This window comes from Euwallacea similis, chromosome 3 (assembly GCF_039881205.1).
Source record: "Euwallacea similis isolate ESF13 chromosome 3, ESF131.1, whole genome shotgun sequence".
In the NCBI taxonomy this organism is placed as follows: Eukaryota; Metazoa; Arthropoda; class Insecta; order Coleoptera; family Curculionidae; genus Euwallacea; species Euwallacea similis.
The window spans coordinates 5,559,532-5,573,572 of record NC_089611.1 but is presented as its reverse complement, the minus strand read 5'-3'; the positions used below and the strand labels follow the sequence as shown (position 1 = coordinate 5,573,572).

The following is a 14,041-nucleotide window of genomic DNA, read 5'->3' as shown; positions in this document are numbered from 1 at the left end:
GACATAATGATCCATATGAGAAGTTGTCACCGTTGGCCGACCCAAATGTCTCTCTCGTGAGCTGCCAGTCTCTCGATAACGAGTCCAGAGGCGAGAGATAACGCTCTGAATGGTTCTTGTGGGATCGACAACAATAATTTGCAATAGCCCAGCTTCAAGCATTCCTACAGTAACATTTCATTTTCACTTAAATGTCGTTTAGACATCTTTAAAATAATGATAACTAAAACGATGAATCGGCACCTAACAAAACAACTTCAGTACAATAATTTCATATACCAAACTTAATGTTGTTTTTCCACATATTGCAAAAAAATTTAATGCAAAACTGTTTAGAAATACCTCCCATTTGTATCTTTACATTAATAAACATTGTAGATATCACGATACACTGCATACATAACTATAAAGAAAATAGAGAAAATTTTATTAATAAAAATCTTTAATATCCTTAGATTTTGAGCATGTGTGTATGTAGAACATATTTACTAATATCCTTACCGATTTTAATGCAGCTAAATTGCTGTTTATGAATGATGGAATTGGTAAAATCAATTTCCCTAGAGAAATGTTCAGGTGAATGGTCTTATAAATCTTCATATTTTCGCTATTCCACGTATACCAATTCAGATTATAAAATGCTTCTGATAAGTCGTAAACCTAAAAAGTGAATGAATATGTGGATGGTACCTAATCACGTGAACGTGGTTTGTAAGAAATTTATGTCGAAATTATTTCAGTTAAACATTCTAGTCCAGTTCATGTTACATTTTCAGAAAGAACATTTTCGATCTAGAAAAATTACAAAAGAATTTAGATGTAAAATGTAAAGTAGAACCAACGAAAGTGGCATTTAGTATTTTGTTATACTAAAAGAAGAGACATAATTGCATTGCGGCTTTCATTCATAATTCTATAGGGAAGGATACGTGATGATGGATGTAGAGAAAAGGCTGCACAATAAAAATACATGTGTTGCTGGCACTGACATCTGATGACAGAAATTTTACGAGAACGAAAACACCCGAGTACCTCCGAAAATCCCTCGTTAAAATCTCTCCGGTTTAGTGACAATTTTAGTCAATTTTGACCAATGAAAGTATTTTACTTCTCTATGCGTTTGTTAGATAATTCCATTTTATACGTTAAAAGTGTCAATAGTCACATTCATTTACGTCACATACATTACAGTACATGCAGTTAATTATTCAAGGCCCTCTCCATGCAAGAGGACAACCAAGACGAATCTTGGTCCTGTTTTGCTCATCACTATGTCACAAATTACGTGCTGTACTTTAGAATCTTTCAGGACACCCTGTATATAGAAGCCGTTGGACATTTTCAGAAAACTTCAATTCTTAGTATGTTACTGCTGAATTAATGTGTTCGTAACACTTACACTATCATGCAAGAGCTGGAATTCATAGCATATTGACACCAGACACATAAAATAAACGAATGTGCACAGAACAGCAACGCCCAGCCCTGTGACAAACTGCAAAAAAGGACATTTGGTTAGACAGTAAAGAACCAATAGTCTTTTTTATTTAAAAACAAATAGAAAATTTTTTAGTATTTCATTCAGAATTATTAAATCAAACTTTAACAAAAGCTATGAAGCTGAACAATGGACAATGATCCATGATTCTATGTTAACATGATTTAATTCCAATTTAAAATTACGCATTTTTATATAGAAGTTGATAACATGACTTATCAAGTTATGACTTGCAATTGTAATAGCTGCATGGTGTAGCTTCAAAAAATACTACTATTTCGTAAACAGACATCGGCAAAGATATTGGCTTTCCTTATAAGTATTATAGTCCGCATCGTAAATTTTATCAATTAGTACCTAAATTAAACTACAAAATATCTGAGAGCTATAAAAACCATCTCTAAAAATCTAATCCTGTTTCATACTTACAAAAAACACTGCACAAACAGTAAACGTGGATATAAAGAGAGTCCCAATTATGAACAATAGAGTAAGTACTTCTCCATTTTCTGTTATGAAATGTAGGTACCTAAAAGTACATTAATATTTAATACATTCATCTCTGTCGCTATTGAACATGCCGGGTGTACTTTTAAACACTTGCCACCCCCCAGATTTCTAGAAGTGTAAAGTAAAGTGAAAAATATTGAGACTCAGCGACCTTACAATAGCAAAGGTAGCAATCCTTTCGTTTATTTAAATAGGGAACATAGATGAAAAGACCGATCATTTTAAAGGTCTTCAAATTTTCAAAATGAGCGTAACAAAATTTTATTTCTTTTTACTTAAATTTTTTCACAATTCTTAATTTTTGGAGATATTCGGAATGCATTCCATTATTATCCATGTGATGATACAAAGAGTCTTTAAGCTCTCTTAGCGCTTCTTCAAACATCTGTTGTGAAATGTTACAACAAGCTTCTACAATTCTTCGACATAATACTCGAAGATCTTATAGAGAAGTCGCGTAAACCACGCTTTTAAGGTATATCCAAAAAAAGAAGTTAAGAGGTGTAAAGTCGGGAGATCTAGCTGGCTACTCGATGGTATTTCTTCTACCCGCAAATTTTTACAAATACACCCGGTATAATACAGAAAGTTATTATAAACTATTATATTATAAATTATTATAAATTATTATATAATATTATTATTATAAATTATTATAAACAGAAAGTTGTGTTATATTTCACTCGACAATGAGAAAAAGTCGAATCACAATGTAAATGAAACATGCCGATTTCTAAACCATTTTCAAGAACCTGAAATACATATGAGAAGCTTCCGCAGTATACCAGGTATGTCTGAAAGGTTGTTTACTCATGTGTGAGTTAGATATTTTTGCATATGTGCCAGCTAAGCGGTAAGTTACTTACCCAATAATCCTTCCATGCCTTTTCAAACAGAACACTAAAAACCTTTTAACTTTTTCATTATAATCCTTGCTAAGAAATTTATTTTTCAAATAGACATTATCCAGGTTCAGAAAGCTGAACTTGTCTATGAGCATGTAGATCTGAATTTTGAAATACAGTAACAAGTAAAAAATATACCAGAACGCTACGATCATGGGAAAACATGCTAATGATATTATTGGGATGAAACAATAATGGATATAATTTGAATACTCTAAAATATGACTGTTGACAATTATTAAAGAAAATTACCAATGTGCATCCATACTTGGAAAATTATTAATGATAAATGGAGAAAATGCAGCGTAGTGTTCGTGGTCCTTCGAAAAGACATATGCATTAAGACCAGTACATATTAAGGCAATTAAGAGTTGAGTACAATATGTCCATCTAACCCTCCTATGGTCACTCCATATAATTGTTTGGGTTTTGTCGGATGCCATGTTTACGCTCCAATATATGGTATGTTTGAAGCGTTTGATATGAGGACTAAATACCTTGTAACATTTTATGTAAACAGCTAGTGCAATCATTATCTACAACGAATAAAAGCCAATAAGACTCAATTTCATAGACACGGGTTAACCTTGGCCCGTATTAATTTGAGCAGCTCTTCGCAAATTAACTCTCGGATTAGAATCGACATAGAGAGAGACAAATTTCACTATTTTTTTTTGTAAACATTCTAAAAAGTCAATAGAATTTTGTATAGTAAAAAAACACCTTTCCCAAAACAAAGGTGAACTCTTAACTCTCAAAATCAGTCCAGAGGTTAACATGCAAACTTAACGCTTCCTTATAAAATCGAGCCTATAGCCTAGTTATAATGGAACATTTGAGTGTTACTATGCGAATTTTGGCTGTACACCTGGTATTGAAGTGGTAAGAAACTTCGCAACCATGTGCACCTATATATTAACTTTCTGTTTACTTCTAGTCCTAAAGACTTAAAAGATCTCACAATTGAAACCGTAACCAAAGTGTCCAGTTCCACAGACATACCGACAAACGTATCCTGAGTATAATGCCAAAATGCAGTTACGGTATCCGACATAGCCTGGAAAGCATGATTGCTGCCACAGACGTTCAATAGTACGTGATACCTTTCCTAAACCTGGACAGTCGCTTTTACCAAAGATACTCACATATACAGTCGCTAAGTAGACTGGCGAATATTGCACGAAATATTTAACATTGAAATTAACCAAGAACAGATAAGTTTGCAAAAAAAACATCGCAAGTGACATCATAAATACGCAATTGAATAATGCGTTCATTGCAGCATAACGTGGTAAATTTATACAAAAGGCAAACCACGGATAGATCTCACCTGAAAATATAAGAAGAAATGTGACAAAATATAACGAAACGGGTCGCCATTTATCATCACCTACCCTCATTCAAATATTCTTCTGTGTTCATTTGGTCACTTATCTCTAACGTCGATGTAAAATGCTTCTTCATGATCTGCGAAATAAATTATTATGATAAAGTTTCTTGTTTAAATGTGTTGAAGTCAACTATTGCTGCATAATTAATGTTGATGAAACTACTTATATTAATTGAATACTTAAAGCATAATTTTTTTTAAGGATTGGAGCTATTAAGGATTTGTTTTCTGGTAAATTAATATTACTATTCAACAAACAGCTGCAATTAACAAAAACCAATATTAATATAGTAATGGGAGACAGACATCTTGGGGAACTTTCTTATGTCTTTACCGCGGGCTACGGGTTGCCATTACTGGTCACATCCTGTCCTTTAGCCTAAATACTACACTTTCATAGTAATTATGAGATTATTTATAACGTTCTTATTTTCTTTATTGTAACAATTGTAGTTAAATATAAAATAATTACAAACTGATTATCTTGCCGCAAGATGTATTTTAATTAAGACTTCAAACGCGTAGTCAAACTTCATTCCAGCGACACGCAATGCCCTCAGAAACTCATATTGATCAGTCTTCTCGGAATAACTAACGCGCTTTTCCTGTTTTTCTCATACTAATTTATCACTTTTCTATGGCAAACAATTAATGGTAGATGTACAGGGTGTAACATATTATCATGGAGATATTTCAGGGAATGATATACCCTGCAAAATAACAAAAATATGCTAATAGACCCATGGTCGAAAACGTACCACTCTTTGCCTCATAGATCAACGGACTCTCTCAAATATTTCAGGAATATCGCGAATGATGACTTTAAAAAAATGATGATTTTAAGAGATTTGATTAAACGTTGCAAAACTTTACCATACTGTATATCGAAAATAGTGCGTTTTTGACCATGGATATATTAACATATTTTTATTATTTTGCAGAGTATTATCGTCTACTGAAATATCTCCATGATGATATGTTACACCCTGTATTTATGGAGACGTTTCCATTATAACAATGAAATATGTTTAATTTAAGAGTGTAATATTTTATCAGAATCATTTAATAAAAGCATCGAATGTAATTGAGAATTTTTATGGAAGGGCACTAATTGATCGTCCTACAACATTACCGGCATTACATAAAGGATGGTTTATTGCTCAGTAACACCTTTCCGCTTTATTAAAATCAGTTCATTTTTCTGAGAAACTTTGCAGGTGTTGGACGGGCTGATAGTGAACCTAGATTAACCTGAAAATAGTAATTATTAATTCGATATGGGTAAGTTCTGCATACAGTGTGTTCATTTGCAAATTTGCCACCCCAAATATCATAAAAACGCAAATACATATGAAAATATTGAGTAAAGTGGTCTTCCAAGTTGCGATGAGGAACACTATTGATATCTGCGTAAACCTAACAATCACCCTTTGCCACCCCGTTACCCTCACTTGAAAATTGTAGATAGCACCCCCCACCGAGTCGCACTTCCTTTTTTAATTAAATTTTAAATTAAAGGTAATTAAGAGTACAAAATATCGATGCATTAAGAAATTCAATTTGCCAAAGCGTTTTCGACAAATCATACGTATTTCCATTTTTACAATATTTGGGGTGATAAATTTTCAAATGAACATACTGTATAATATTATTTTATGCGCTATTGAAATAACCATTTTCTTTAAAAGTCAAAACGAACAAACAGGGTGGAGCAATAACGTGACAAAGTAAGCATTTTGTTTATTTCACATATCGAATCCAGAAACGATAATTTAAAAATTTTTGAAAATCCTCGATAAAAATACAAATTTAACTGCTAAACAATAAACTTATTGTCTGCTTCCAAGTACCTATCTACGTTTTCGAAAAATAACGCAAGCCCTACAGAATTAAGTGCCCAGCAACTTTCGAGACACTAGCCTAGGAATTTAGAACGGCAGTTAACTTGTTACTATTAGATACGCCACAAATTAATATCTCAAAGAGTCTCAAGGTGCAATTCAGAAGTCAAAATACTAATCCTATCTACCACTTCTCATTGTTTGACTCCTTTGATTTTAGTTCTAAATAATTCTTAATTATGGTACCCTGCGTTATTCCCAAACAAAATAATTATGAAAAAGGTGGGACGTTTAGCTAAACCCAATGAACACTCACATTTTCTAATTTTATAAAATCCCTTTACGAATTGGGAAAATTGGAATAACACAAAATGTTTGTCAGTTTTCAGAAGTTATCCTTACTTAACCATGGTGGTTCTACTCACGTTCTTGGTAAACAAGAGTATTCCTACACCATACCTGGACCCCATCAATGAATGTATACTCATATGTGCTGAGTGTTTCCAGGACGAATTACTGGTGGACTGCGCGAATGACTGTATAGTCTTTGCTGGTGATGTACGACAGAAGTTGAAAAATCACTGTCCGTTCTTTGATGCCAAGGAACCCAGTGTAATTCATGTCATTTAACTTGAAATATGTTAATTTTTTGTTTATCCATAAATATAAATATTGAAGACCTATGCTTATGAAACAGACAGATATAAATATTATTACGTCAGGGACATATTGTAAATAATGATAGCAAAAAACCTAACCTGAACCAAGTGATGTTTTCTCTCCTTTCTTGCAACTTTAATTTACGCCAAAATTGAACAGCCACTGAACACTTTACAGTCACCATGTTGTTCAGGACATTCAGTTATAATACCCAATTTGGGCCTTTAACCACATACAGTATATCCTAAATTATTGAAAAAGCTTTAAGCATTTTATGAGAAGATTATTGCAAATTCACACGAAATGTAGGAACAGAGCATACAGATGATGTTCGGATTTAATATGTGAAGTGGAGCCATTTGTAATTTCACTTAATTACCGTTTAACTTTAATTTATTTAATTGATACCTTTGCTTTGAGAGCATCTACATGGTCAACTCGATTTTAAGCGCTACAGCATCAAAGGTGAATTCATCATACAACTTTTACTTTTAGGCGTAAAGGTAGAATTTTATATAGGTGTACTGGCAAATAGTGTTATATTTAAAGGCTGCTTTTAAAAAAGTTTATTTTCTTGTTGCTTCAAGCTTCAAACATTCGTGATTAACCATAAATTTTATTTATCGTTCTAGAACCGTAAATAAAGCCCTATTAGAGAACCTGATTTACTTTCTAGGACCATCAATATGATCACCACAATATACGCATTTCCTTTAAAACAATAGCGACAATTTCTTAAATAACTATCGAACTAATCAATAACCGCATGTATAAACCTTCCCTTACGCATGATGTTCTGATTTAATAACCTAAACGCTTGTTTGTAAAATTATTGTACAATCAGAAAGTTAAAGAAACAGTAATATATACAAGATGTGCAAAAACGTTATTCAAAAAATTCCACTTCCAAAAATAGGAGAAAATCCTAAATATAAGTCCTGAAATGAATCTTATAAACTATAGGAGCTTTAAGTAAAGATTGAGAGCCATTTATGAACTGATATCATAACTTTCCCTTTAAAATTTCCCAATTTCACCCACCTTGTACATATACATGGATGGGCTAAGATTTGAAAGTTCAATCACTATCAAAAATGTATTATCACCAAAAATTATGTTGTGTGTATGAGAATTTATAAATTTAATCAAGATTCCACTTTCGTTTTGGTTTTTGGTTTCTTCAACTTCTTCAGTCCATCTAAGTTTCCTTTTAACAGACTGCTATAAGCAACTTGGAATTTATTAACGTCTTTCTGGTGTACGACAGTGGCGAGTTTCTTTGATCTGAACTTGGCTCGTATCAAACACAAATGTTCAGTTACTTCTGGTAGAGGTGGTTTTCCTTCCCTAGGGGAGCCTGGGCGGTCGATTCCGTCATCTAAAGCAAAGAATACTACTTAACCAGGATTTGAATGGCTACAATAAGACTTACATCTCTTAAAAGTCATTGTAACGGATCCATCCAATCTCGCTTTCTGGAACATCTTTGATAACTCTGACAAAAACTGAAAAACAAATAGAATTACTATTAGTCTATTACATTATACATTTTCTGTGGTTTGTGAAGAAATCTTGGAAACTATCAGAGTTAAAAAGTGGCTTAAATAGAAAAAAAGTTATGGTTTAAATGAGTTTTTCCTTTTTTCTCTAAAGTTACAATGGTCGTTTTCAAAGTTAAATTTAAGGGTTTTATTTCCACACCAACTAGTCAGACAAATTACTACTCTACTGCTGACTTCAAAATTCAGTATTTCAACCGTGACCCTGCAAAACTGAGGAATACTTTTTCTTTTAGCATTCATGGACATAACAACGTGCTCCACATGGTTATTACTTGTATGTGTGTTACATGTTATGAGTTTTCCATCTGGTTTTCAACAAATTAGAAAACCATCTGTTCAACACCCCAGGAGGTAGTTTTAAAAAAAACATTAACTTGTTACTTACAGCATCACTCTCTAGTAGCACCATTTTCTTTAAATCAACAGGATGCAGGGTACTAGAAACACTGACTTTTTTCTCACAAATTACATTAAAAAAATTAGATCAGCAATCGATGCCTCTCCACTTTTTCACTTCCGCACCACTATAAAATACGTCTATAAAAATTGTCAATTATGACATTTGACATCGACAGATATTCAAAGAAGGGTATGTGACGTGTTTTTGTTTATATTTTTATTGAATTTCAAGTGTACACGCAAACAATTTACATTTTAATTTTAAATCAATTACGCACTGAATTGTGTTTTCTCAACATATGGTATGCTTAATAAATTCATGATAATTTATTTATAACAATGTAATAGTCCTACTTAGAAAAATATATTATAATCTTTTTAGCAATATTTTTAATAATAAATCAAAGATAATTATCTGTTTAATACATACGATCCTTTTACAGATAATAAGGATATCAACTACTTATTTGAGAAAAAGCAGAAATGCCTAATTCAAAAGAAGAATGTGTGTTAAAAGCAGGGCATCCACCCGCAGGTAAATTAAAAAAATAAATTAACAAAGCAATATGTATCTTATATATAATTACATGAACCAATTACTGACAGTTCCTTATTTTTTCAGTAAAAGCAGGCGGCATGAGGATTACTCAGCACAAAACACGTAGAGATTCAAGTGGAATATCTGAAGATACAACAGGACTGACTGTTTCTGGAAGCCCACCAAAAGCTATTACAGTTTCTGGGGCTGTAGTCAAAGGCCACTCTGACTTTCCACCAGAAGCAGTGCAAAGTTTCCATAAAGAAAAACCTCCAGTGGCCCATGTGAACAAAGGAACTAGTCATATAATTCAACAACCTAAGAAGTAGATATTTTGGACTTGTTGCTAAGTCCAGAATCAGGTGTATTTGGTTGGCTGGTTTTTGGTATGGTTTGCCTTCATTTAGCTTAATATACTTACCATGGGGGGCTTCAAGTAAGTTTTCTCCATCAGTTGGTTTCTGAAGCCCCCATCTGAACTGTTATTTGAAATTGAACGAATTCTAATTCAAATAACAAATCAAAATTTGTTTAAAGTATTTAAATTACAATTGGACAAGAGGTAAAAATATATTAAAAAAATTTGATGTTGTAAGTATTTGGTAAGCAAACAGCCAGGCAAAATATCTGATGGTTTGTTGAAAAATTATTATTACATATTATGCATTTAATACCATTTAAGGGGATATTCAATATTTGCAATTTTTACAATACTTAATTCTTTAATGAAGTATAAGGGTTTTTAATAATATGTAGATATATTAACGTGTATCATATATCTTTACATTATTGTTTTTATGGTGCTTGGTTTTTTAGTAAAAATACAATATAAAATCAGCCAAATGGTTCTACTATTTATAAAATAATCTTTACAAAACTGCTTAGACACACTATTCATTTTATAAAGGTGCCCTATTCCATCCAGTTTTGGCTCTTTTTTTGCAATCCTCTCTTGATAATGCTCTTAAATGCGCTGCGTCCACAATATTCCTGAAAAAATATATTTATTCTGAGCATGAATTTGTTGTGGTCAATCTTTTGTCTCGTTGCCCCCATGAATAACTATTCCTACGTACCGAAATTCATCATAATTTTTCGATGTAACTACTGCCCTCAATTTTGCATCATTTCTAATCCAGTACATTTGATCTTTTTTGATGACGGATTGCAGGTTTGCAAACAGGCTGTCTAGTTCAGTAGTATGTCCCCTTGAAGCCATTGAAGAAAATATGAAACTGAACGACTGGACAATATAATAATTCACAATGATTACAGAATGTTGGTTTGTTTAATCAATATAGATTTATTTTGATGTTTCCATGCCTACCTAATGTCTAAGTAGGTAATTACTGAGCATAAAGGCATTCAAAAAAGATGAGAGTTGCATACTAATGCATTGAAACTATTCTTTGTGGCTCTTCATCCTTGGAAGATTGCAGACAATATATGTTTATAATACTACTCCACTGCAGAAATGTTTTACCACATCCTCACCAAAAATAAAACTCAATTTCAAAATAAGTAAAACCTATTTAATCACAACAGCATTAATTTTCATAATTCAACATTTCATCGAATAATTACACCAAGCTTCAAAGAGGCAACTTTCTCAATTTTCTTATGTATGATATTCACCTCATCTTGGGACAAAGTTTTCTCCATATGCCGATAAGTAATTCTATAACAATGGCTGACTTTCTTTGTTTTTGGATGAGTGAAATTATCAACTAATTGAACTTGCTCAATTAAATCCCCACCTTCAGTTCTCACTAAATCATAAAAGTCATTACTGGAAAAATCTACATTCTCTGGCAACCAAAAACTCAAATCATTTATGCACTGAGGATAAAGTGAAACTGGTTTATATGTAATATTTTGGTTTACGTCTTCAACAGTGAATTGGTTTACAAATCCTGAGTCATTAGACCAAAACAACCTTATGTCAGGAATCTTATATAAACACATTGCAATTCGTTCAAGACCAACTCCAAAAGCCCATCCAATTTGATTGATGAGCCCTGAATTCATTAGAATTGGTTGTCTCATAATGCCACAACCCAATAACTCGAGCCATTCATCATTATAAAATATTTCAAGTTCCCAGGAAGGTTGTGTAAATGGGAAATAAGTGTCCACCCAACGGAACTTTACTTCATCAAACAAATGCCTTGCTAGTCCTTCCAAAGTATTTTTTAACTCATGTTCCATCAGCTTTGCAGCCTCTAAGGTATGGCAAGCTTGCTTTTCTTGACCTCCAAAACTATCTGTGTTATTTCCCAATTCAAATAGCTGTAGATTAGTGTCATTGGGGAATAATTCATCTCTAGTGCAAAGCCTTACTGCATCTAATTGATGGAAAACGGGGTAGTGAGTCTTGTCAATTTCATCCCGCCGATAAACATCTCCAATCATTATGAAATTATTTAAGCCTGTCAGAAGCAACTCAGACTGGTGTGCAGTCATATGTGCTCGAAGCAGATATTCTCTATTAATGTAATAACAATCACTTTTACATCTGGAAGGATGCTCTTTTGGTATTAAAAGACTGTTGAAATTCTGGTTAACACTGACTATTGGTGACAAGTTATTGTATACTGAAAATATGGGATTTCCTCTAGAATTAGTGAACGACTTATAAAAGTAATTATTAATCCGCTGTTGCACAAGGTTTATAGGATGGCACTTCTTCAAATGTAAGTTTCTGCCAACATGGGATGCTATCCGATCAGTTATGTTTGTGTAATCGTCTCTATGATAGGAGTTATTTAACATTTTAATATCTTTCAGCACGGTCTTAGGAACAGAGGAGAATCTTCGAAAAATGGTGTGCACGCATTTTTGGCATACCATTTTTGTAGTAGTTCAGTAATAAATATTTTAAATTAAAATAATCAAGTGATGACAAAAAATTCCATTTATAGGTTAGGTTCAGTTGCGGCGATGGACGTACGTAGCGCAATGACCTTTAAGATATCAATATGGCATTGTTTTTGACAGTCCGTCCACCATTTTTGGCAAATTAAGCACCAATCACATTAAAGATGAAATTCAGATTTTTTCCCAATGAAATTTTTTAACTGATCAACATCAATTTCATTTTTCTCTCACATTAATTCAAAAATCGATATCAAGGTACGTTGTGATATCGATAAGTTTAACCAAATATTGCAATCGATGTCGACTAATTGGATTAAAAGAAGAAAATGAAAGTAATTTTTTTTATTTTTAATACAGTAGAAAACCAATTCCGAACCGTTAAAAACACGCTTCAACAATAACAATTATTGAAGTAGATCTTTTACGAGGGAATTCGAGGATCGTTTAGATATGAGGGTAATCTGATGAAGTAACGGCAGGAAATAGTACTAAACTTAACAAACGAAATAAAAATTTCCATATTCTATTTATCAACGGTCAACAGAGACATCTTAATAAATTGAAATACACCTTTGCTTTGTTCCCTGCACAAAGAGAGTGCTTCTTTAAATTGTTCAGAGGTAAAACTCCCTTCCGTATGTGAGGCAACGATTTTTCCATTAGTATTGTTAAATACGAAAACAAACGTCGCTTTTAAATCATTTCTGGTTATCGGCGAGGAAAAAGTAAATTCTTCGGCATTATTTAGATATACTGATACTGCTCCAAATATGAATTTCATATCAATACCAGAATCGAGGCAAGCCATACATGTCGCATTTATAGCACATGACACCAACTGAAATAGAGAAATACACATAATGGGCATGAAAAAGTTGAGTTTTTCCAAAGATAGAATAATAGAAAAAGCTTATTAATCCGTCGATGTAAAGAAATTATACCTATTTTTATAAGTATACCTACAGCTTTTCATTAGCACTTCTGTGGGCTACTTCCACGACCTGTTATTAGGTTATCTATTGATTTTATGGGCATGCTATAAAAACATAATGTGAAGTCAATTTGCTACAGTGCTGTATACATGTTTTGGAAAAATAGATTGAAATTGCATATTTAATAAAATTTTCGTAATTACCTGTCCTCGATCCTGCATTTCCTGTATATTTAGTATAACTGCAGCTCTAGGATATAATACTGCTGCTATGGCAGTTTCACAGATATTTTTTATCACAGATTCCCTGTATCTGTCTTGTACCCCTAAAAGGCAGCGCATTCACTCTGTTGATGTCCCCACTCAAAGCTAATTTCTATCATCTGTTATAAAGAATTACCCGATTCAGCTTTTGGCCGGTAACAACATTCAATACTGGCTTTGTCTATTAACATTTTTTTCATTTTAACTTCAACTGGTCCATGAACTGATGCAATAACTGCAGATTCACCTAAAATGATAGTAACACATACATTTTTCACACCAAAGACTAGAAGATTCTGGTACTTAAAGCAGGTGAATATATGAAAAAAAATATAAATCAAATGACAGCATAAAAAATAGTTCCAGGTGGGCTTTTTGACTGAACAGGCCAATTTGACTTGTTGGGGCTCTCAGATTTTATTATTTACGTGACTAATTGTACTTACCTTCAACAAAAAAAGCTGATCCATCCGATCTAGAAAGTAAACCAAGTTTACATTTCAGGGAGGGTATATTCAGGAGATCTACGTCCATATTGCGATTGTACAAGGAAAAAGGGTAAAGCTTAATATACTATTAAATAAACTCCAAACTTTTGCTACAACTTGTCTAATTCGTAAACGAATATTTACTGAATGGGACAACATAAACCCACGAGCAAATCAT

The 14,041-nt window shown here is 32.8% G+C and overlaps 4 protein-coding genes and 1 long non-coding RNA gene across 5 annotated transcripts; 2 read left to right on the top strand and 3 right to left on the bottom strand.

The window, feature by feature from the left end:
* The first annotated feature begins 5,486 nt into the window (after nucleotides 1-5,486).
* LOC136419857 (uncharacterized) lies at nucleotides 5,487-6,907 on the top strand. Its single transcript, XR_010753132.1, has 2 exons — nucleotides 5,487-5,584; nucleotides 6,527-6,907. It is a non-coding gene; the product is annotated as an uncharacterized lncRNA (long non-coding RNA).
* A 981-nt stretch (nucleotides 6,908-7,888) lies between these two features.
* Nucleotides 7,889-8,885, bottom strand: Srp14 (signal recognition particle 14). The gene is made up of 3 exons (XM_066406427.1): nucleotides 8,752-8,885; nucleotides 8,237-8,309; nucleotides 7,889-8,182 (listed from the first exon to the last, which is right to left on the bottom strand). Exons 1-3 carry the CDS (start codon nucleotides 8,773-8,775, stop codon nucleotides 7,950-7,952), a joined length of 330 nt encoding a protein of 109 aa, XP_066262524.1. The 5' UTR covers nucleotides 8,776-8,885; the 3' UTR covers nucleotides 7,889-7,949.
* Nucleotides 8,886-8,937: 52 nt separating this feature from the next.
* LOC136419871 (death-associated protein 1) lies at nucleotides 8,938-10,146 on the top strand. Its single transcript, XM_066406452.1, has 3 exons — nucleotides 8,938-9,067; nucleotides 9,209-9,300; nucleotides 9,388-10,146. The coding sequence occupies exons 2-3, from the start codon at nucleotides 9,249-9,251 to the stop codon at nucleotides 9,630-9,632; spliced, it is 297 nt and encodes a 98-aa protein (XP_066262549.1). The 5' UTR covers nucleotides 8,938-9,067; nucleotides 9,209-9,248; the 3' UTR covers nucleotides 9,633-10,146.
* Nucleotides 10,147-10,813: 667 nt separating this feature from the next.
* Nucleotides 10,814-12,254, bottom strand: PheRS-m (Phenylalanyl-tRNA synthetase, mitochondrial). Its single transcript, XM_066406451.1, has one exon. It carries the CDS (start codon nucleotides 12,151-12,153, stop codon nucleotides 10,873-10,875), a length of 1,281 nt encoding a protein of 426 aa, XP_066262548.1. The 5' UTR covers nucleotides 12,154-12,254; the 3' UTR covers nucleotides 10,814-10,872.
* A 436-nt stretch (nucleotides 12,255-12,690) lies between these two features.
* Nucleotides 12,691-13,990, bottom strand: Rrp46 (exosome complex component Rrp46). Its single transcript, XM_066406318.1, has 4 exons — nucleotides 13,822-13,990; nucleotides 13,512-13,622; nucleotides 13,316-13,437; nucleotides 12,691-13,018 (listed from the first exon to the last, which is right to left on the bottom strand). The coding sequence occupies exons 1-4, from the start codon at nucleotides 13,907-13,909 to the stop codon at nucleotides 12,704-12,706; spliced, it is 636 nt and encodes a 211-aa protein (XP_066262415.1). The 5' UTR covers nucleotides 13,910-13,990; the 3' UTR covers nucleotides 12,691-12,703.
* Nucleotides 13,991-14,041: the final 51 nt, after the last annotated feature.